Here is a 24259-nt window from a genome sequence, read left to right as displayed (position 1 = left end):
TCTATACAAGACAAACTAAAATCCGTTGCGTGCGATGCGTATGATGCGGGCCTGTGGACGCGTACCTTTAATATCAAACGAACACTTTCTTTGGATAAAATATTGTCACACATTCCCGACCCCTACATAAAAACGTTGAAAATTCTCGTCAAATGTCAGCCTCTTTTTCAATCAATTATCGGAAATATTGTTCAATTTTATTGCGCAAAATACTTTAAATATCATATCATATTATCAAGTGAAAACTTAAAAGAATGCTATAACAAAATACTAAAGAGATTCTTAACCCTTGAGGCCGAATGTCGAATTCATTCATTAACTTTTTAATGTTTTATTATCTGTATAGGTATTTGTATTGTGACGTTTCTTACTTTTTTTTTTAATTTCATGGAATAAGGCACACCTGTCAATTCGAAATATAGGAAGGACACATTATTTTGTTAATTGCTGAAAAAAATGTTTTTTGTAGATACTAAAGTGAAAGTGCTAATGGGACTTGTCTATTTGTTTATTATATAAAATAAAATGTACATAATAATATGTAATGACTGCCTCGTTAGTCGAGTGGTCGCTGGTCGCAAGTGCGACTGCCGGGCAAAGGGTCTCGGGTTAGATTCCCGGGTCGGGTAAAGTATTGCTGGACTTATTTCGGTTTTTTGAAAATTTCTCAGTAGTAGCACGGCATCTAGCATTGTGCCCAGGCAATAGGCTCACCTCCTATTACATGGGACGTATAACATAAATGGTGAAAAGTGGGTGTACATTGCACAGTATGGCGCAATAGATGTAATTCAAAATAAAGACACAAGAAATTATTCAATAAATACTTTAATTTTAAAACAATTCGGGTTTCATCTTACATTATACATTTTTGAATGTATTTTTTATAGTTATAAACATTTTTACACTTTTTTAAGCATTTTTAAGTCATAAGAATAATAATCTTAATATATTTTTTAAATATGAGGCACCTATGTATCGTATGTATATTAAAATACGATTTTAAGTAATAACATTTAACATTTAGTATTTTTTGTGTGTGTAACATTGTCTGATGAACAAAAAAAAACAAAATTATAGTTTAACTAATTTAACTGTTCACATAAAAAAACCGAATCAAACTCTTTTTCTTATATGGCAACCAAATTATTATTGCAACGTTGTTGATCATACTGCTAACGCCATCTAGTGAAGGTCTATTGAAGTTATAATAAAGATTTTTTTAACATGCTTGTTTATAGGTCTTTAGGAATTATAATGTTTACGTTTCAGCATATTTTCATGTCACACCTGAGGGCCTAGTACGAGTTACCGCGTTTAGCCTACTGAATGGTTGCTTCATTGGAGAAGGCCAATCAGAGCGCTAAATGCGGTAACGTTTCGATCTCGTACAATGTAAAACAAACTCGTACTAAGCGCTATGTAAACAGGTTTGTAAGTAAATTTTGATCTATTCATTTGACTTACAAATAAAATCCGAAATCGATTGTTCAATGAGATCGATATAATATTCAAATATTTGATTAAGATAATAGTTTCTATATATTTGAACAGATAGATTAGTAAAGCTATAATTTTGAGTTCATCATAATAATTTGTGTTAGAAGACTACTTGGGACATCGCGCACGCGTATAAAGGAATGTCGATAAATCAAAATTTATTAAACACTATTAATTGCTTTTATAATGTACTTTCTGGCAGTATTTCAGTAATTTCTTGTACCAAGATAAAATTTTTTTTTAATTATGACATAATTATGTCAAATAAATTTGAAATTAAGTAACCAAAGCGTAAATAAATGAGATTACAAATCCAAAGTACACACTCAGCTAAATAATTCGTTGAATACACAAAAATCTGTGGAAAATGAATTAAGTATCATTTAAAAATAATGGTTAACTGCATCGAAATACTATCATTCTAGAACTATAATTTAATAAGCAAGCAAATAAGCGCCTGAGCAAAACTTGGCTGCTACAAAATGCACTCTCACTTCTAATCAACGTTGCTCAGCAAATAAAGACAGGCGCTTAACAAAACCTTCCTTAAAATAATGTAATAAAAACTTATCACAAATTCGCTATTACCAAACTATTGTAATAAACAATAATTTTATTAGGTAACTATTTCATTTATAGATGTCAACTTGCCAATTGCAAACATTCAAAGAGCCATACTTGTTCATTTCATTATAAATATATTCCCGTTTTTTCATTTCACTTTCGTAAACCAAACTCATTTCCTAATCAAGATACTTTATACAAGTCGACATCTATAATAAGTAATCGATAACTAAATTAATCGTATATTTCAAACACCATAAACCTATCTTGTACAGTTGTACACCAAGTATAAGAAAAATTCTGACACTGAATTAATCCAATTTTTATTTAAATCGAATCGAATAAACTCGATTCTTAAAACCATGTAATCGATATTGCATATCGATAAACCTGACATCACTATTAACCGATTCTGTATTTCGAATTTAATTTTCTATTTAAATTTGATCATAATAACATACTAATCAGTGTCATATGCCCGTTTTATCCGACCTCTCCTAAGTTTTAAGGAACTCCTAAACTAAGATAGGTGACACCTACAAGTAAGAGGCTAGTTTAGGTGTTTAGACACGCTAAACAACTTTTACTTAAGAAATGGTTGGATAAAAAGGGTCATTTTAGATCCCTATTTCATTAGGACACCATAGTAGTACGATCAGGGCACGCAACCAATATAATATGAAATGTATATGAAAGGTATATCATCTAGTATATGTTCCTAGCACGAACCAACCATGGCCAAAATTATTATTGTAGAGGAAAATTGGCGCATTGTGTATTTTCACATTACCTTAAAGCTATAATTTGAGGTCATAATTTAGTTTTAATAATGTAATAATAAGGTGTAAGTCAACGTAAGAATAAAATAAAAGGTATTTGTATTGAGAGTTAATGTGAAAATACACAACACGCAAACTTCCCCTCACCATAAAAAATCTAGCCATGGTACATGCCAGATATATTTATATACATAGGGCATTAGTCCGAAGTCCGATAAGACATTAGTCCTATATGTTTATGTGGTGTACAATACCATTAATAAATATAGGTATAAGTAATATTATAAACTTGGTTGCGCAACTATCTGGTTGTCGGCAACCATATAAACCCTAGTATTTGTCCTTCCATCTCTCTGTAGACACTATAGTTGGGTTAACTAATCGTGCGACCATGGTGTGATAATGAAAACAGAGCTTTTATGAAGTTAAGTAACAATTATAAGTACATAGAATAAGTGTTTACATGTTAAGTATATGGTACTATATCACAATTTACGCTATACATGTCTTAAATGCACTGGTTAACTTGTGTTTCTAAAATAATAAGCAACTTAAGGCTTGAAACTAACTCGTGAATAATATTATAATTTCGCTACCTCTTACCACTTGCCTTTGAAACAAGTTATTTCGATATAACACGTGGCATGAAACGCAGATCTACGCGAGACATCATGTGTTTTCTATTATGTCTTATATACCGACAGACAAGGGGTTAAACGACGTTGTCTAAGTATAATGAAAATCTAAACAAGATTAACTATTTGGGTAGTTATGATTCACTTATGTATCCGATGTGTGGAGCTGCAATCGTTTTACGCAATATTCTGATTGAAAAATATAATTATAATCACAAGTTACTTATTATTTTAGAAACACATTATAAAAATTACCTCGCATTTAATAGTGTCAATACTGACTAAATTAAATAATTAATCGAAATTTTTGACAAAAGCTTGCACTAAAGTACAGAACGCTTCAAATAGCACTGCAGTTCTAAAATACATTCATATTGTTGTCTCTTTCACTCGTCATTGCACTTTCCTATTTGCATTTCGCTCATTTAATTTGAAAGAACATCAGTGTTATTTGATGCTTACTGAACAAAATAAATTCAGCTAAAAAGAAGTTGTTTTTTTAATCCAAGTTCAGTGTTAATATAGACTTGCGCTATTGTTAAAAATTTTGCGCTATTGTTGAATTTGTGGGTTTCAAAAGAAAATGTTCAACTGTTATATCAACTTGAATAATAATGCTAATTTTAAAATACCATTTTAAACTAACACTTAGCTGAATCTAACTATAAACGGTACACTTTGCGCAAACCCGTTGCGCAAAGTTAGCGCAAACCCGTTGCGCAAAGTTAGCGCAACTTAAGCGCAACTTTTGTCAAGAATAAAATGCTTAAATACCTTACTATAAACGCGATAATCCCGCGATAGATATTATATCTTCTGTAGTTTTTCTAGTTTATCTGACTTGTTGTCGAGCGTGGCCTTACAGACGTATCCCTTTAGGGCGAGGACTCCCCTGCACTTGATGTGAACTTGGTAGCGAGCGCACCAATCCAAGTTGTCGCAGCCGACGCCCGCGTCCGAAAGGGTCTTTACTGCGGCGATTGAGAGTAGGTCTAGAATGAAAGGGAGACAGTTAGTGTTGTTTTGTAGGTCGTTGTGAATTTGTTGGTATAGGAAAAGTAACGTTTACTTTTAAATTATTAATTAACTTTATAAAAGTCTAAGCTCACTTTCGTTTGCCCAACCTGTATCAAACAAACCCCTTGATAAATAATAAATCATATCGTTTTTACAAATTGGTTATAAGATAACATTTTTTACATGTCAGCCTTTTAAATAACTAGACGAGGCCGGCATTTCCTATCGGACTAATCTGAGAAGAAATGCCGAAACAAACTCAGAGGTCTCTTTTAAAAGTCCAGACAAATTAATTAAATGATGTGAGAGAACCGTGCAATGTATTTTTGATTTACAGCAAACTTGTCTCTTAGTAAGTTGATGTAAGTTACACACCGTTTACACTCCTTTATAATAATCACTAACTCTGAAATTGCGTCCGGTATACGGCAACAATTCCACCCCCTACTACTACGCAACTCAAAACACCCTTAATGCGCTCAAATATTACAAAACGCAATTTGGGGGAGGGGGTACAACAAAACGTTACAATGCGTCAGAAAGGGGAAGGGAGGGGGATAAAAATCTTCAAAAATTGCATTCCGTAATACTTAAACGCCCCTATACCTAGTAGAAGGTGAAAGCGACAATATATAACGCCTACATTCAGTGCCGGCGTAAGGGCCACTGACACCCCGGGCGAAAATATTGTGGCGCCCACTTGAGGGAAGCAATATCAAGTGTTAGTAGTAGTTTTTCATTTTATTGGCACCCCCCAGACTTTGTCGCCCTGGGCCATCGGCTCATGTCGCCCCCCCTAACGCCGGCACTGCCTACATTAAAGAAATTAGAATGAAAATAACAATTAACCTGGAGGATCAGCGTGTGTAAGCAGCTGCACGTCGTTGGCGCGACAGAAGGCGTGCAGCGAGGGCGGCACGACGCAGCACGACGCGAGGTTGATCTGCGCGATGGACGGACGGACGCGCGCCCACGCGTGCAGCTTGCGCAGGCATCCACCGCCCACGTCCGCTACTCCTAGCTGTTGGACGCGACCTGGGAACATATTACAGGTATGTTGTAGGGTATTTTTATGGGTAAACATTATTTATTATTTATTTATTTATTACAAAAAACATGCATAATTTTACAGCTTAAGCCAATACATTATACAGTTAAAGATATAATAAAAAAGTACAATAATTTTAATTACTTAAAACTAATTCATCAGCCATCCATCTTCTCACAAAACCTTAAACATTCGCGACATACATCCTTCCATCTCGCTGCGAACAAATCATACTCTGGTGCGGACGTCAAGAAAGCATTGATCATCGTCAATGCACGAACGAGTGGAGAATTTGCATGCGCGACTGTTTGTTCGGGCTGCCGGGACAGCCAATAATGGGTGCTTGCACATGCAGACAGATCACCAATCAGATTAGATCAAAGTAGAGTACTAGCTCCTTTAGAGAGAAATATGATAAACACTACAGAAGGCTTTTAATTAATCAACCTGTAACTGTCCTACTCATTTCATAGTGCATTTCTATGCACCAAGCTTTGATCGCAGTTACCTTGAGTAACGACATGAAAAACTAGAGGTAAAAATGTACGACAATCTATGATTGACCAAAGCGAAAACCCACAATACCAAACGCAGTATTGTTTAGTTAGAAAATTATCCGCTTTCTGTATCCTTAGTATGAGTTTGTTTTATATCGAAAAGAGAGCGCATTCAGCCCTCTGATTGGTTGCTTTGTTCTAGCCGGCCAATCAGAGCGCCGATCGCGCTCTCGTTTCGATAACTTTAAACGTATAGCAAACTCGTACTAGTAGTAAATACTGCTCACAAATAAAATATTAAGAGAATTCCTTACCTTCTTTGACGAAATCTTCGAGCACAGCCCAGAGGATCTTGATACCAGGCAGGATGGCCTCGCACTTGCGCGCGTCCGCCTCATTGTCCGCCTCTACCTCCGTGCTGGACATGCGCACTGGAAGAGAAACCACGGTGCCTACTTGAAATATATTTCAGAACATTTCGAACTACAGTTTATTTGGCAATAGATGAGCCTATATATACTGCGGCCTATTTACACCTAAGCCACCTCTTAACTATGAGTTACTTAAAATGAGGCAGAAATCAAAATAACTCCTTATTTTTTAGTACTATTTCACTTTTACATTAGAGAAAATAAAGTTATCGTTGTCACCTATCTTAGCTCAAAATATAAAGAGAGGTTAGTAATAGACGATTAGAGGATTAAAATATTGTGTTATCATCTTATACTTCATTATATTCATCGAGGTTGTCCATCTATCGGTAAGGTTATAAGCTATAAAATATCAGGTTTTTTTAAGGGGGGAAAATCATCCAATGACTTCTCCCGCCTTGGGTAAACCGGATCAGGCTCCAGCCTTACTGAAAACATCACGCTACGATCAACAGGAGTCAAGTAGAGAGGGTGAAACCGCCCAGAAATAACTAGTTTTCAATAAATAACTTAGGTAAAAGAACTCACCATTACTGCCCATGGAAATAGGGGATGCTTTGGTGGTGTACGTGCTCTTCAAAGTGTTGTCGTCGGTGGCCTCCTCTCGGTGCAACAAGTCGGGGTTGTATGCCAGGATCACGTTGTCTATGTAAGCTGTGTGCAACGCGGTGAACACTGGAAATGTAGAGGAGATAATATTAAAAAGAATTCGGTTAAAATGTTGCAGGGTTGTCAATGATTTTGTTTGGTTTTATATTCATTGGAAAAATATGTCAGTAGATTGTTAATGTTATTCTATAATTTTTAATTATCATTATTAGCCTTTAAACGCCCTCTTCTGAGCAAACGCTGCTGCTGAAGATATGAAAATTAATGACCACTTATAGAAAGTAGAAATAAGTTTTATTATTTCCATAAATCTTTTGCGCAATATGAAATGAAATGAATTTAGTTTGCAAGTAGACTACAAAAGAGCAGTTTTACAGTCATGTCAAAGATATTAATAACAACCACAGTAAAATTATTTTTAAACCTGACTTAAATAAGGTAAAACTAGTAAAAAAACAAGAAAATTAATCATTCCACATTACTGGTCTTTCCAACGAACAGGAAAGTGAGAATGCTAATTTAAAACCCATCTTAAGTACAACAGACAAATAAGAATTATGACACACCATATATTTATTTTCTTATACACATTGAAATACTATTAAATCACCATTTGTGTAAACATATTCTATGGCGACGCTCTGATCTTATTATATGGTAGGAAAATTCTTATTAAAAAAATCTTATTATATGGTAAAAAAAAGATAATAAAAAAATATTTAGACGCTTATTTTTTAAGCTTAAAACTGAAAGAAACATAAGTTTAAAACTGGAAGGTCGTTACGTCACGTTACCCTATAAAAAGTAGTAAATCATGACGTCACACGATATTTCATATCAATGTATCGTCGAAGGTACATATTTAACTTCATAAGAAAAGAAAAAAAAACGTGTCTAATGTTTTAAAACAATCTACAAGACGGACATTAAAAATAGGATTCTATTTCCCTATTCTAATCAACGAGAGTCGTGATTCATATTTTTCTATTCTACATTATAGTTTATCCGCAAAATAAATTATGCAATTGGAAAAGCCACAAGACAATAGGAAAATAGTAATAAATTAATAATAGTAAGAAGTAGACAACTGACTATATACAATTTGTCAACGTTGTATAGCTATGACAACGTTGACAAATTGTATATAGTCTTACGTTACGTCTTACGTATTGTATTATTAAGTCAATAAGAGTCATTTCTACAGATGGGGCCCAGTAGGGCTGATACCTGATACGGAGCTGCGGACTACCTAGCGGGTTTACCTGGGCTCCTGCTTGTAAAGCAGAAGTGAGAACATGGTGATTTTAGTCAGTAACAGTTTGACACCTATCGCCTCATCCCAGGCGAGAGAAGACATTAGATTACATTATTTTCCCCCTTAAGGAAAGCGAAATGTCAGTATATAAAGCTGAATAGTTTGGTTGTTGGACCGCGTCCATTTATCGAGGAAAGCTATAAGCTAAAAAACAAAGGTACCGAGTAGAGCTGGTGTAACCGCGCGGGACTCACTGTATATTTAGGTACATTAAATAAGTCATTCAACTTAAAAATTCATATCGGACAACCCTAACAAATGTCATAGGGTCATAGGTCACACTAATACATTACAAACTGAGTAATTATGGCAATATTCACATAAAGGGAATCATGTTTACTATTCGTGCCAGCCTCCTCGATACGCATAATTTACGTTTCACATCAATATAAGATAAATAATATAATATAATATAAATAATACAAGATAGTAATATCTAAAGTATTACGTCACAGCTCAATTATACATATGTCAACCTTATCTTAACAGTTGTTAGGTACAGTTTTGTGTAACACACCTACTTCTGTAAGATTAAGATTGGTATAAGGAAAAAATGACATATAAGGTTTTGTCTTTTTGCATTGGGTATATTAATCTGTTCAATGTTTTTAAAGGGTCGTCTACGAAATTACCATAAAGCCTTTGGCACAGATTAACTTCCAGTTATTCTAATCCACGAATTATCTGATGCATTTTCTATATAAAATGAACGTGTAAACTAAGCTAAACGGAATCCTCGGAATCATAGACTATTCCTATATCCACCTATGTTCGCACTAATCAAAGAACGTTGTAAAGCGTACAGGCAATAAAACGCATTCATTAAGATAACTAGATAACGTATCTCCTCATCTAACGTTTTCGCCTACTTTGATAACAGGCAGCTTCATTATATCTTCTCTAAACCGTTTTAGATGTCAATTTCTTACTATTCAGACAGAAGGTACAAGGAATTTATACTCCTAACCATAAAGAACTTGATTTAAAATATGTTGCCCCCTCCCCCACACTAAGATTTTCTCCTGAGTCGTGGTTGCGTTTACAAACATACAAGTTCACATACACATGACACCCAGACCCGGAACAATAATTTCTGGATCATTCAAGGAATTGCACGGCAGCCAGTTGCTCAGCCACCGCGTCAAATGTACAGGCGTCTATTATACAATACTGTACTATACTCTTTAACAAAAACAAAACAATTCGATCATATTTGAAGTTTGTTGATGACTGGCGAAAGTCTTGATGCATCATCGTCTGTTTAAGAATAGCTTCGCCCCCGTTTACGTAACGTTAGGCTTAACTATAACTATATAGTCAAGGTTAGGGTGGAGTCAAACCTGACACAGCTTTTCGTATTTCCATCGTTTGTAAGAAAAATGAATAACTTTTCCGAAAAAACATGCTAAGAAGTTGCGATAAAAATCTGAACAATCTTACGTAAATGTCAAAACAAAATGATATCATAGTTGGAAAATATAGATACAATTGTTTCATAAACGTATATTATCAGATTTATTATAGAACTCAGTTACTAAGACAAGAAATATATTGTGTTGACAGTGAGACAATTGAATGTTACACGGAGTAACACCCACTTTACAGTAGTTAGTTATACTATGAGTCCCAAGTAATAGGGAGCCAGCCTACTGACTACAAACATGTCCTATGCCAACCTTGTGCCTTTCCACCAGAGATGAGCTATGTAACTATGCTACAAAGATATAATAGCTAAGCTGTGAAACTATGTCACCGTATCCACTTACATTTAGCGCATCTTCCTCGTATAACTACATGAGCTGTTGAAGATGCGCAGCTCGAGTATGCGATGTATCGATAGTAAGGAAGCCATCCATTGCACACATCCATAACACGCATTCATAGCACGCATCTTTCCATAAAACAAAACATAGCTTAGCTGAGACCGTTTCCACCAGAGCTAAGCTATGTGTACCAATGAATATGATAGGTGGAAGCCAAACGTATCTACAGCAACGCAGCGTAGCACACATCTGGTAGAAAAGCACCGTTATACTTGTAGTGTGTACTATTGTGTACAATTTAATGTATTAAAGAATTACAATAGTAAACGAGTCGGCCGCTTAGCCAAGCAATTAGTTAATAGAGCATTAATTTCCAGATGTGAAGACAATGTCAGTCTGTTAGTCAAGGAGAGACAAGGACAATGGACTCGTCTGTTTAGAAACTTGTCCATTTAACGTGCATATTTTTTGTTGCAAACTGAAACCTTTGGAATTAAAAATAATTATTATTCTTTATGTCTGCATACATACAAAATTATTAAGTTATTAACTATAATACTTCTTTGAATTTTTCTTCATGTTCATCAAATCAAAAAGCATCACTTAGTGTGTGTAGGTGGCCCAATTTCTTTAGCACACAATACGTATATTGCGGTTAAAATACTTCCGATTATTTGTAGAGACTTTAAGCATCACCAACGCCATCTACGAAGCGCAAAAACTGTCCCAACTGTACACAATTCTAACAACCTATATTTATTCAACGATAAGTATCGTCAATTTCCGATACTGATAGGTACAGGTACAAACAAATCACAGCGTGTATAATCAGCAGTCGGTAATCTACATAAGTGATCTAAACATGCATTGATAACGAGGTTTATTTCGTGTTTTCTTATCAGAGACTTTATGGCAGTCATCAATCCAGTAATCAAATGTCACAATCAGTTCGGCTCCAAAAATAAATTTATGCAAGTAATAATAAACAAAAAGTATCCAATGAACACGCCAGTCCAACAAAAATGATTAGAATTGTATAAAAGGAGCACACAAAGGATTGCTCCGAGAGGGAACCGTACCCGTTACCTGTTCCACGGCAGCCAGTTGTCCAGCCACCGCGTCAACTGTGAAGTCGTTTATACTCTTTAACAAAAACAAAGCCTATTCTACACCCAACATCATTTTTCTATAGTAATAGGTAGATATGAGAAGCAATTTAATCCTGATTTAATAGAAAGAAGAAGGAGAGCCTAATCTAAAACCTTGACTGCTAAGTAAATAGAAATAAATACATATAATATACTTAGCGCCATCCTCAAACATCGCAATTCTTTCCGCACTCGGATAAATATTTAAACAATGCGTTATCGATACTTAAATAGTTCCGTTAAAAGTTTATATGCAGATCTAATTATCATAGCTGTATAAATCAGAAAATATTCTGCGTCTCTTTTGATCTCGTATATTATTATTTTGGATATTAGTCAGTCCACCGGTTGTAATACTTGTAGAGAATACAATCCCGGGATCCCGAATCTCGGGATCCCGGGATCCCGGCCGTTTTCTTGTCCCGAAAATCCCGGGACTGTACTTGGCTAATCTCGGGATTTTTAGGATTGACATTAAAGGAAAAGTTACAGCTGGAAATTGATAAGAGTATGAATTCCCCAGATCCTAAAGTACAAATACAAAATGAATCAGGGTTGGCAAATAGTATTAGACGTGAAATGAGCCTGTTCGAAAATGGAGGAACTCGTGGATATCACTTAGAAATAGCAAATAAATATCTAATGTCTATTCCTCCAACCAGCGTAGAACCTGAGCGAGCGTTTTCAGCTGCTGCTTATATTGGCAATAAACTACGAAGCAGGCTTGGAAGTGAAACGTTGGATGCTTTGATATTCCTGCGATTGTATTTTCGAAATTCTAATTAGTTTTGTTGTGTTGTCTTTTAAATTTCTTGCAAAAGTATTTTGATTGTTTTGTCAATTTTCGTTTCGTACTGTATTGTGTTGTGATGTGATTTATATTGTGCAACGATATTAAAATCATTTTTTTTAAATAACTCAAGTTCTGTTTTCATTTGAGCCCAATTAGAAACCACAAAGTCTAATCCCGGGATAGCCCCGGGATCCCGGGATTACACATTTAAAATCCCGTAATCCCGGGATTGAAAAACATGCTCGGGATTGTATTCTCTAAATACTTGTAATAACTAATAGCAGTTATCTTAAGGATCGTGTCGGTTTCGGATCACTACCACTAAAATACAAACTTAGATCAAACCAAAAAAATCTGAATGCCATGGCAATACTGTTCACATCAACGTTTACTAAGTTTCGCATGAAAATTTTATAACTAGAGATCCAATAACACGTCCATCACTATCGCAGCCAATATTATTCATTAGCCAACCAAACTCTTAAATAACAGATAGGCACACAAACATCAGAACAGCTAAAACTAAATAAAATCTAGTAAAACACTCACCATTCTCCAAGCATTCAGTCAAGGCCGTCGTACTGTCCTCATTGATAAAAATCTTGACTCCAATCTTCAAATTCTTGCGTTCTTCCTCCGCCATTTTGATTTGTACGTCATCGTGAGGTCTCGTGATGTTGATCACCGCTTCAGAGCCGGCTGCGGCGGATGCCGTCATCACTTTGTAGTCGGAGTGGCGCTGTGAGGTCTGTGGATTACCTCCTGGAGGCGGACCGACGCCGTTTTGAACGGGGACGCCATTTTGTGTACCCCATTCCGATAGAGTCAGTTTGATGCTCTCTGAAAGCTGGAGAAAGAGATTGGTTATATAGTGGATTCTTGCTCTTACCTACATTTATGTGTATCAAGTGTGTAGTTTCTCATGTATCTGTAGGCATTTACTATAATAAGAAACAGGTAATGTATCGAACATACGAACGTCTTTTTTTGTATTTAAGAAATTCAATTGGTAGTTATCTTTGTTTTATCGAAATAAGCTAACTATTCGATGAAAACAACTTGAAGAAATGAAGGGATGAGTTGGCTTCAAACCAGAAGACATGTGACTAGCCGGAAAATATCATATAATTACCGTCCCCTGACGTAATTCCTATTTATTATAACTGCGTACAAGTAATAGTTAATCACATGAATAATTAATTTGTAAGGAAAGAAAGCCAATTCCAGTTCTTATACCAACCATACCTGTTATTTTGGAAAACCCTCTTAGCATTACTGGGAAAATTACAAAAATTAGAATAACAGATGAAAGGACTTTCCTTCTCAATAGTCATTGTAGGAAGGAAGGAAGGTATGACAGATGGACTATGACGTCAATATACAGCAACAACACACATTGTCTTACATTTGATGTTTACACACGCATTGAAGGCACACGGCGTTTTATCTTTCAGCATTGAATTACCATGAAACTTTTGTTCGTGTGTGTAACGAAGTAATTATGCTTCGTGTTTAATTTGAATGGGTATTAATTCAATAGGACTGTGGGTGATAGGCATGTTTTACTGTAATAGTTAGTCATTAGTATAGGTACATTTTAGTGCCACGGTATTAGCGAAACTAGGTAGCAAAAACTAAACATCTGTCTTTTTTTATACTAGGTCAGCGTATGGCCAGTAACTCGCTTGGTGGCTAATCAATTATGTAGCTGATGACGGGACATACCCTTACCTTGAAGTAATCTGAATAGGCTGAACACAAGATTTCTATCTTTCTAAAAAACAGAAATCTGGTGTTCAGCCTATTCAGATAAAATAACAGGTATGGTTAGTATAAGAACTGGAATTGGCTTTCTTTCCTTACAAAGGACAAAGTTATGAACTTTTATCCATTATTATGGATAATTAAAATTCTTGTATCTACAGGCTTCGGGAATAAGGAGAAGCGATTGATCAGTTACCATTGCAAGTTGCAAAGTTTAGAAAACAACTGAATGTATGTGTGGTGTATGCTGTATGGCGATGCGATGGCCATGAGCTACGATTGATGCATGTTTATCATGACTAGCAAAAACTTGCTTTGATTACGAACATTAGTACGAACAGTAAGTACCAATCAGGTATAAATAAACCCGTCTACTAGTTATAAGAAGTAGATATGATACAACATTGTGTAATACAGCGAAATTTTATGTAAAAAGATAACAAAAACTTCACGTAAGTACTACGGAAGCCGCGATAAATAATCGTTTACTTATTTACCTAAATGAATTATGTTACCTATACTTCGATAATGTGGGATTCCTAAACACGAAAGATGACGTAGTACTTTTCAAATCTGCTGAGTTCTCTAAACTAGTTGTGATGATATTCAATAAATAAGACCACTCGTAAACGATTAGATATTAAATAAGATACGATAATGTTTACCACCTCGGGAGCGCATTCGAGATAGTGCTATCAATTATCACAAGTGACATCATTGTACAAATATCATCATTATATGAAAAAATTACGGTTAAAAAGTCTTCTGATCCGTCATTACAAACAAACAAGTAAGCACTATGCATTTGCAATTGATTAAAGGTTCCGGTTTTTATGGGGGAAAATAATCTAATGTCTTTTCACGGCTTGATCGTGGCGAGAGGGAGTGTCAGACTCTTACTGACTAAAAAAAAAAACACCCCGATCGTACTCCTGCTTTTTGAGCCGGTAACTCGCTAGTGGAACGGCAAACAAGTGCACGGGTCACAAGCCGCGGATGGATTAACCGGCAAGGCACTTGTAACGTCTCTGTTATTTCAGGTATCCATGGGCGGCGCCAATGGCTCACAATCAGGTGATTCGAGAGCTCTTTCACCACGCTATCCCATAAAAAAAAATAGAAAGAATAATCTACACACCAAAACATCGCCGATGCCGTTTGAAATGACATTTAAAATTCAAATCGATACGGACATGAGTAACAATGTTTATAAAACAACGTAACTTCTAGTTGAAACATATAGAAGCACCATGACGTTGCGTATTATAACCAAGTCATTAGTGTTGAACTCGCGATCAATATAAATAGTAGTCATAGCAGTGACGTCATACACATAATATCTATAAGTGTACCGATAATATTTTATAAATACTTATAACTAAGTAACTAGTTACTACGTTTTTTTTAATAAAGACTTTGATTCATTGACGCAAAAAGAAAGGTGTTATAAGTTTGACCACTGTTTGCGTTTCTCTATCTATGGCATCATAACTTTTACTCCATGACGCAAAAAGTAGAGTTTGTTATAAGCTTGACCACTGCGTCTCTCTGTCTGTGGCGCCATATAGCTACTAAACCAGTAGACCGATTTGGATGCGGTTTTTAGTTTTGCGGTTTAGGTTTGTATGTTTTATACTGTTTTAGTAGGTATGTGATCTGGCTAATATTTAATAAAACATTATGAATTTGAATGGAATTTAACATAACTACGAACAGATCATTCATCATGTACTAGAAAGTGTCAACTCATTTATGAAAAAGTGGAACAAGGTTTGTAAGCAGATAATTTTATAAACAGACCAAACTAGTTATTGAATAATTATATTATTGATAATTTAGCGATAACTTGTTTAAAAAATATAATATAATTTCTAGTTATTTGTTAAACTTTTGGAAAAAAAAAAAACAAGCGAAAGCAAACGTAATTTATTTTGAGCACCTAAACCATTTTTTACTATCGTAGAACAGACGACCTGATTAAGGTCGCGGGGAGCCGCTGGATGCAGGTCGCTTCCAACGGGCCTATCTGGAAGTCATTGGGGGAGGCCTATGTCCAGCAGTAGAAGTCTTATACTTAGGGAGGCCTATGCCTAAGTCTAGCAGTGGAAATCTTATCTTATAGTTGATATGATTATGATGAAACCATTTTTAATAAAATTGCAATGGGACAATTTTTTATGTCCAACCATTAATGAAGCAGCCAAATCCTTTAAAGTCTCTAATGACCTATGCTCCTAGAAATGCCTGCCAAGTATAAGAATTATTGCCTGGAAGGTTTTTATTCCTTTAACTGGGCCAATTCAGGCTAATGATGTTAAGAATATTATTGAATGGATTTTCTAACAAATTGCAACAAGAACAATCTGACCTTGATCTAAGTTACCATGTGCACAGTATTGTGTACAAGGTAAGGACAATAAATAAATACATAATTTATTACAAACACCTATTGTTTTACATTCATTTACAACTCATTAACTATTACTTTATGAGTCAGTCCTGTTAAGGAAAAATTTATGTTTTACTATTTATTTTTGTGTTTTGATCCCTTGCCATGCCATCCCGGTCTACCCATTATTAACATTGTTACTATCAAATATTTTTTTGGTAATTTAAGGTGATAGGCTGAATATGATAACTATCTAGAGTCAATTAAAAAGTTTCAGTAAACCATCACCACAGATCACATTTTAATTGTCATTCATAATAATGTATGAATGTAATCTTTTTTAAACTCATTAACTAACTATCTAAAAACTAAAAGAGAAGAAATAAACATCCGATATCGATTACTATACTGGCTACTTGGAAGAAACAGTAAATTGTCTACTGATAACAAGCTGCTGATATATAAATCTGTCCTCAAGCCCATCTGGCTATATGGCATACAGCTATGGGGTACAGCAAGTAATTCGAACATCTCCATAATACAAAGATTTCAAAACATCATCCTAAGAACAATTACAAACGCCCATTGGTTTATCAGAAACAATGAAATTCACGAACACCTACAAATGAATACAGTCAAGGAAGAAATAAGAATCGCAGCTGAGAAATACCAAAATCGATTGACATACCACCCCAATGAATTGGCAGCCAAACTAATATCTCGGAGTTATACCAATCGCCTGAAGAGACACGACATACTGAAGCTACAGTCTAGATTGTAGCAATACTGCATATGAGAGTAGCTGTCTCACTGGAGACGGCACTCCACATAACAACATCCAGACAACTCATCTGATTATAGTTAATAACGACTGATTGCAGATTGAACCACAAAAACAAAAAAAAAAAATTAACTAACTACTATGATTATCTGTGGTGTTGTAACCAGTTTGTATACTATAGTATATTAAGATATATTGCATACTATATGATAAGGAAAATGTTTAATAACTAGTTGCCATGACTGGCAATTATTTGACTAATTTTTTAGTATACTACTAAAATAATCTAGATATCTGGGGATTCATTTTTCTGAAGATGTAAATTTTAATGTGAATTTGCCTAGCCACTGATTATAGAATACCCTGAGTCTCATTAATACAAAAAACATTTCAGTGAAATTTCATTGTGTTTAGATAATATTTAAAAGTTGCATGGTGTAGTTATGTACAAATTACTAGAACTCTTCATGTGGCTTTACCTGAATTTAAATCCTGTTTTTCAAGTAACTGTCTACAAATAGTAATTTCTACAGGATTTTAAGATATTAAGTTGTAAAATCAACAAAACAAAAATTTTCAATAGAGTCAGATTTTATAAATTGGTCTATTCAATATAAATTTTCATTTCTATTTAAAAAAAAACTAACAAACAAACAATCAATGCTTCTTCTTTAGAATAGAACTTTATAAGTAACTGTAGTATGTTTATATAGAATATATTATGTATCACACATATTGTATGTTATCTCAACAACTGATGTAGGAAGTCATTGATTAATTATAATTAAGTATTATTTGATATATCTATGTACTATAGATAGATAGATAGACAAATATGTTAGACTAGCTTCCACCAGTGCCCATGTTCTTGTGGGATAAAAAGTATCCTACGTGTTAGTCGAGACGATAATCTACCCCAGTTCCAAGTTTCACCACAATCCCTTCAGTTGTTTTGATGTGATTAAGTAACAAATATACACATAAACATAACTATAAACTTTTGCGTTTATAATATTACCTAGTAAGAATAAAACTGGTGTTAAATTAACAAAATTAGTTTTGTTTTAATTTCATCTAACATTTTGTAAGATTTACAATTTATATTATTTAATTCTTATATTGAATTAACTGTTGAATTTTAATATGTATGTAAATCACACTACATTTGTCAAAAATACTATTTTGGATTTGTTTTGCCTTGAATTCTAGCTAATTAGTTATATACTTTATTTAGTTATCATCATATAAAAATAAGTTAAAAATTTTAATAGTTAGAAGCATTTTGAAAATGACAGATTTTAATTACAGATTTTGGAAGATGCCAAGGTGATTTCCAGATTAAAAGGTTACTATTTACTTTTTGTTTCAATGTTAAAATAATAATATTCTTTACATTATTTAAAGGATATAATAAAACTAATAACAAAACTATCAATAACTTCATAAAATTAAGCAAAAGCCATGATAATCTTGAACATAGAATATGATAAAATTAAGAGCACTTATTTAGTAACTACTCATAATTAACATCTTGAGAGAATAAAGATAATTGGATAATTAACCATAGTACTTCAAATGAACTGACTAAAAGCAAGTGAATACAGAAATGCAAAAATGCTGTGTATGCATTTAGGAAGCATAGCTGATGTAATTTAAGTCAGAATTTACAGTTGTATGTTTGAGTAATTATGTATTACTGTGGCATCCTTGAAATTATAATTATAATAAAAATAAATCTAACCTCCTCGGTCACATTCTGGCCAGCCTTCTTCTTGATGTCGATCAAGTTCAGCACGTTGCCGGTATTTATTGTCACTTTAGACGCACTCTTCAACATCGTGACCAACTAGATTAACTTTTTTATTTGTATTAGGTAGGTACTCGCGGCCTCGCACACAGCCAAGGTTACCGGCCAATATCACACACACAAAAAATACTCTAAGTTCAATATTTTTGTAATCCGAATGCGCAGTCGACCGCTATCGGCGACTGTGAACGACTGAATACTGGCCTTGCACACGGAAACTCATAATTTTATACACAATCAGCTGTGGAAGTTGTATCTGTGACGTATTGCAAAGTATGACGAAATAGTCTATCTTGCACGGTTAGGGCAACATTTTGTGAGGTTATTTTGTAGGTTGCCGAAGATATGGCATTCGAATAATGAGTCGGCAAAACTGTAATTTTAAGAAATTTTCATATTTCTGATTAAATATTCTTTCACGACCGAACTGTCAAAATTGGATTTGAGAAATCAAAACAGTATGACAAGTGACAGCTAAAGGAAAGGATACACTATAGAGAAAAAAGAACTACATAATCTTGCTAGGAACGCTGGATGATCAGCAGGTCAGCAGCACAACAAAGAAAATTTAACAAATTATTAAAAATCAACATATGTAAAATACTAACATCGGATTATGAATTCGGTCTTTGGACAATACAGTTGGATTTGTAAAGGAACACAGGACGAGATGGTGGCCAAACGCCATCCTATTAAGTATAAAAAAATAGCTGTATGAGTTGTGAAGGGCACTTTATTTTTGTAAATATCTGGATATCATAAAAAATTTAAGTCTACTACCGCTACATTTTTTCATCCGTTTCCTCCAAGTCAAATACTTTTTAGTAATATTCTGCGCTATTCACAACGCTGGATGACAACGTCAAATTGGAGTGATTAAATATGACGTGAAGTGAGTGATGACAGGAACGAAACTTCAACTCAGCTGATAGAAGAAGCACGTATTGTTGTTTGAAATTTTAAAATTAAATAATTAGCTTGGAAAGTAAAAAAATATTTTGAGAAAATATCTTACAATTATAATAACAAAATGGGTGTCGATATTTTGAGCTTCGCTTACGCTGCTACTGTTGCTGCTGGAGGCATCATGGGGTATGCCAAAGCAGGTTAGTTATTTTTTTTTTCTAAATAATTTCCTTTGCATATTTTAAAAACTAAAGTACCGAACATAGCGACTAAAGCTAATATTCTAGAAGTAGGTATGCAAATTATATATTTTATGGTTATGATAAAGTTATTTTATTTTATTCTTTTATGTAATCACTTGAAAATAAATTCGATAAGTGCTATTATCTTTTTGTGCACCTATCGTAAATTTATCCAATGGGCGGAAACTGATTATGTTCAATCATCAACACAAGACCTAGTAGAAAATATCTTGCTATGAATTTTGATAACAGATCTGTGTCATATATTCTTATTTTTACAATTAATAACATTGAATCACACTTACTTTTTCGCAAGCCAGACTGATTAGCTCTATTGACTATTGTAATTTTTATTATGTATTTATTGAAAGGATTCCTAATATTCATTTCTATACATTGATAAAATAATTAATTGTGTAGCATTATAAGTATCACTATCTGGCTAAAAACATCATAATTATTGTGTTCAAGTCAAGTTTAAAAACTTGTAGCAAGCTTTTTAACTGTTTATTTGTACTGCCCAATGCCGAAAAGACAAGGGTCTTGGGTTTCAATTTCTGAGTTGGGCAAAATACTGATGAGTGCTTTCGGTTTTTAAAATTTTCTCAGTAGTAGCACAGAGTCTGGAATTGTGCCAGATATATGGCAATTGGCTTACCCCCTATTACATGGGATCAAATGGTGAAAAGTGTGTGTACATTGTACAGTGGCCGTAATTTGCACCTCTGCCAACCATTTCGGGGATAAAAGGTGTGACGATACAGAAAGAAAAGGCACATAAGTACTATACCAGACTCATTCATAATTGAGTACAGTTTTAGAGCTAGTTTATAAAAAAATGTAGGCATTCTTCTAACCTAATTAACCATTGTTTGATTTTTAATAGAAACTCTTTACACAAGAATCAAGTACAGGTATTATTAATAACACAACTTGTTATCAATAACATTCTATTATTATGCTAATTATGATAAAATGGAATGATAATTATGTGTGATGTAAATATTTTCTAAACTGTCTTGATTATTGGACATTCTTTAATATTCATTTCATATATGTTTGGGTATGGTATTCATGTGTGTGTACTTCGATCTCAAATTGTTTATATCTTTTGATACATGTATTGACCATGAAGCAAATACAAAGAGGAGATGTCATAACTGAATTTCCTTTTAACATAATGTGTGCCACTTTATGGAGAGTATGGGATATTACATACCACATCTCTTTTTATTTTTCATCTAGCGGTCCCATACTACAAAGATGTTGCTAATTGTCCACATTTTAGTATGCCACATTCTAAGTGCTTATACATATCTACGCCGTTTTACTCATATTATCATAGGACAGGGAATTTTGAAAATAACTTTTGTCTATGATAATTCATGATATTGTCTCTGTTAGTTATTTGTGAATTGCAGCAAGACAAATTAAATAGATTATGTTCATATTTTCATAATAACTATTGTGGGATATACTAAATTTACTAAAGATAATGTAAGTAAACCATTGTTTTTAGTTTAGTTGTTTTATATTTATCATATACACCAACAATGCCACTCTGTTTTATTTTGTCAAAATAAGTCTGGAATTGTGCCCAGTATATGGCAAAAGGCTCACACCTTATTACCTACATGGGTCTACCTATTATACAAATTTTGAAAAGTGGATGTACATTGTATAGCGGCATTAGCTACCGTAACGTGTACCTCTGCCAACCCCTTTGGGGATAAAAGGCGTGATGTTGCAGTATACTTAACTTTTCCACTCACATCTCACAAAAATATCAACAGCCAACAGAATGAATAATTATATTACTACCAGCTGTGGCAAAAAAAAAAGTCAAAACTTGAAATTGTTGTAATGAAACAGGGTCTTTAAAGTCAAGGTCATAAGATTGTAATTCGTAATTTTAAAGATAAGTTATAGGCTACTACTACAATACTACAACCAATGTGTAGACTTAACTTTGAAAACACTATTGTATTAAAATTCAATAGGTTTGTTTAATTTACTATTAACATGCACATGCCCATGTAGTTTACAATTACTTGTGCAAGTATTGTTTGATTATAATTACCATTATTTATTATGTGCGCTAATTTATACTGCTCATGTAATGTTTTACGTCGGTGTTGACAAATTTTAACACTCTTTTTTTATGTTGAGTAGGTACTCTACCTGAGATGTGAATGCTTTGTTTTGATAAAATATGATGTTTAGAAGATAGAAGGCTTAGTTCGAGTTTGTTTTACGTATAACCAGACTGAAACATTACCGCGTGTAGCCTTCTGATTGGTTGGTTTATTGGAGCAGGCCAATCAGAGCGCCGAACGCGGTCAATTTCGATATCTATTTTGTGAAGTTTAATCGATTACTTTTTATTCTTATTTCAGGATCTGTACCTTCATTGGGCGCTGGACTCATTTTCGGATCGATCCTAGGTAAGACACACATCTTTACAGTTTCATATTTAGAGTAGTAAACCATAGAAAGGCACAGTCTAGCTTATGACAAGCCTTAATGAACCTTGTTTATATCACCCAATATAAAAGAAAAAATATACTTATTTTTGAAATCAAACTTTCTAGGTGTTGGCGCGTACCAGCTGAGCCAGGATCCCTCAAACTACACTCTCATGTTGGGCACCACATCCACTCTCGGAGGTCTTATGGGATACAGGTACTTGATTTTCTAATCCTCTAATATTAGTCCCACTTAATTTTTTAATCTTTTTTATATTATTACGGGGGGAACCTTCAAAAAGCGCCCACCTTTTTTGTGATAAAAGTAGTCTTTTATCAAACTTCCTTGTGGAAGTGTGGGATTTTTACCTCACTAAAGGCACCTGTAAGGGGCACCGGGTCGTTTAAATAGACCCCTGGAGCCCCCAATTTTTAACGTATAGGTACACTAGTCAAGATATTGCAGTAACAATTTATTGTGTACCCTTGAAGGTAAATCAAAACGGTTTTCTTATTACCTATCTCCATTTTATTATAACATACTTTCAACTGATCAATAAAAATAATATCCCACTAATAATTACCAAAAGGAAATATAAAGAAGTTGAAATTTAATTGCAGGTATTACAACAGCAGGAAGTTCATGCCAGCCGGTCTCGTGTTCTGTATGTCAGTCGGTATGCTCGCTAAAATAGTATTCAAACATGTCAGCGCTCCGTCCGCTATAGCTTCGAAAGGCTAACAAAACCCTGTGAGTGAACCTTTTTAGTCCCTATTACTCAAAAGTTTAAAGGTAAGCGTCCCCAAGCCCGCATCGTACGCAACGGATTTTAGTTAGTCTTGTATAGAAACTCCTACAACTGCGTCCACTGATCCGCATCGTACGCACCGCATCATCGGCAATGCCGAAATGCGATGCGTACCGATGACGTCAAACAGATGCGTGCGATGTGTACGATGTGGGTCTGTGAACGCTTACCTTTATACAAGTGTTGTCCAACATCTTGAGTGAAAAAAGGTTCTTATTTTTAAGAGAAACCATGTAATAAGTTCTATTTATTACAGTGCGAGGTGATAAATATTGCATGTCGACTTTTGGAAAGAGACATTATTCCAAGTAGTCGCGTATACTACCTACTAATGCTTATGAGCCGCTAAAACTAGTCTAGTTTCTGTTAGCATCACAAAAAGATTGGTCCAAATAAATGATCCTAATATCTCTTTCCACAAGTCAATGTGCAATATTTATCGCCAGCTACTGTACGTGTTTTTGGTTCAAAGAATGTTGTATTTTTTTTTTCATTTGATAATTGATGTGTACCTAATGACTGATTTTCATAATGTGCATTGAAGTCCATGTATGACACTTATTTTTGTATATTTTGTAGTCTAATGCATTACGCACAACCTTTAGTGCAATAGTATGTGTTCACTTGTTTTGCATTTAGCATATTAATTTATAACAGTTTTTTTAATGCTTATTTCTTAAGCAGGTTTTTATAAATGGTGGCTAAATAAATAGGTGTTGGGAATTATTTGTTTGTTTCATTATAACACCTTAGCATTATAAATAATATGGAAGCATCTCTAAAGAAAAAAGGCCAAAATTATCTTAACATTGATATAAAAAGTTAGTAATTTTATCGGAAACCACTAAGCCATTTTGGATGCGATTAAGTGCTAGAAAATTAAGATTTGCCTGTGAATCCTTTGGATATGGATGACTCTGATCGCTTACCATCAGATGATAATCTCCTCATTTGCCTCCTATCCCATAAAAAAAGATTAAGGTAAAGGGACTACAAA

The 24259-nt window shown here is 34.3% G+C and overlaps 2 protein-coding genes across 2 annotated transcripts; one reads left to right on the top strand and one right to left on the bottom strand.

Moving 5' to 3' along the window:
• Positions 1-812: 812 nt before the first annotated feature.
• On the bottom strand, positions 813-19305 carry LOC118277436 (glutamate--cysteine ligase regulatory subunit). Its single transcript, XM_035596222.2, has 6 exons — positions 18775-19305; positions 12649-12946; positions 7000-7146; positions 6355-6471; positions 5345-5530; positions 813-4470 (listed from the first exon to the last, which is right to left on the bottom strand). Exons 1-6 carry the CDS (start codon positions 18868-18870, stop codon positions 4286-4288), a joined length of 1029 nt encoding a protein of 342 aa, XP_035452115.1. The 5' UTR covers positions 18871-19305; the 3' UTR covers positions 813-4285.
• Positions 19306-19740: 435 nt separating this feature from the next.
• Positions 19741-23988, top strand: LOC118277594 (transmembrane protein 14C). The gene is made up of 4 exons (XM_035596468.2): positions 19741-19946; positions 22385-22432; positions 22580-22670; positions 23075-23988. Exons 1-4 carry the CDS (start codon positions 19871-19873, stop codon positions 23193-23195), a joined length of 336 nt encoding a protein of 111 aa, XP_035452361.1. The 5' UTR covers positions 19741-19870; the 3' UTR covers positions 23196-23988.
• Positions 23989-24259: the final 271 nt, after the last annotated feature.

The sequence above is a fragment of the Spodoptera frugiperda genome, chromosome 10, assembly GCF_023101765.2.
Source record: "Spodoptera frugiperda isolate SF20-4 chromosome 10, AGI-APGP_CSIRO_Sfru_2.0, whole genome shotgun sequence".
In the NCBI taxonomy this organism is placed as follows: Eukaryota; Metazoa; Arthropoda; class Insecta; order Lepidoptera; family Noctuidae; genus Spodoptera; species Spodoptera frugiperda.
This window is presented reverse-complemented; position numbering and strand designations above follow the sequence as displayed.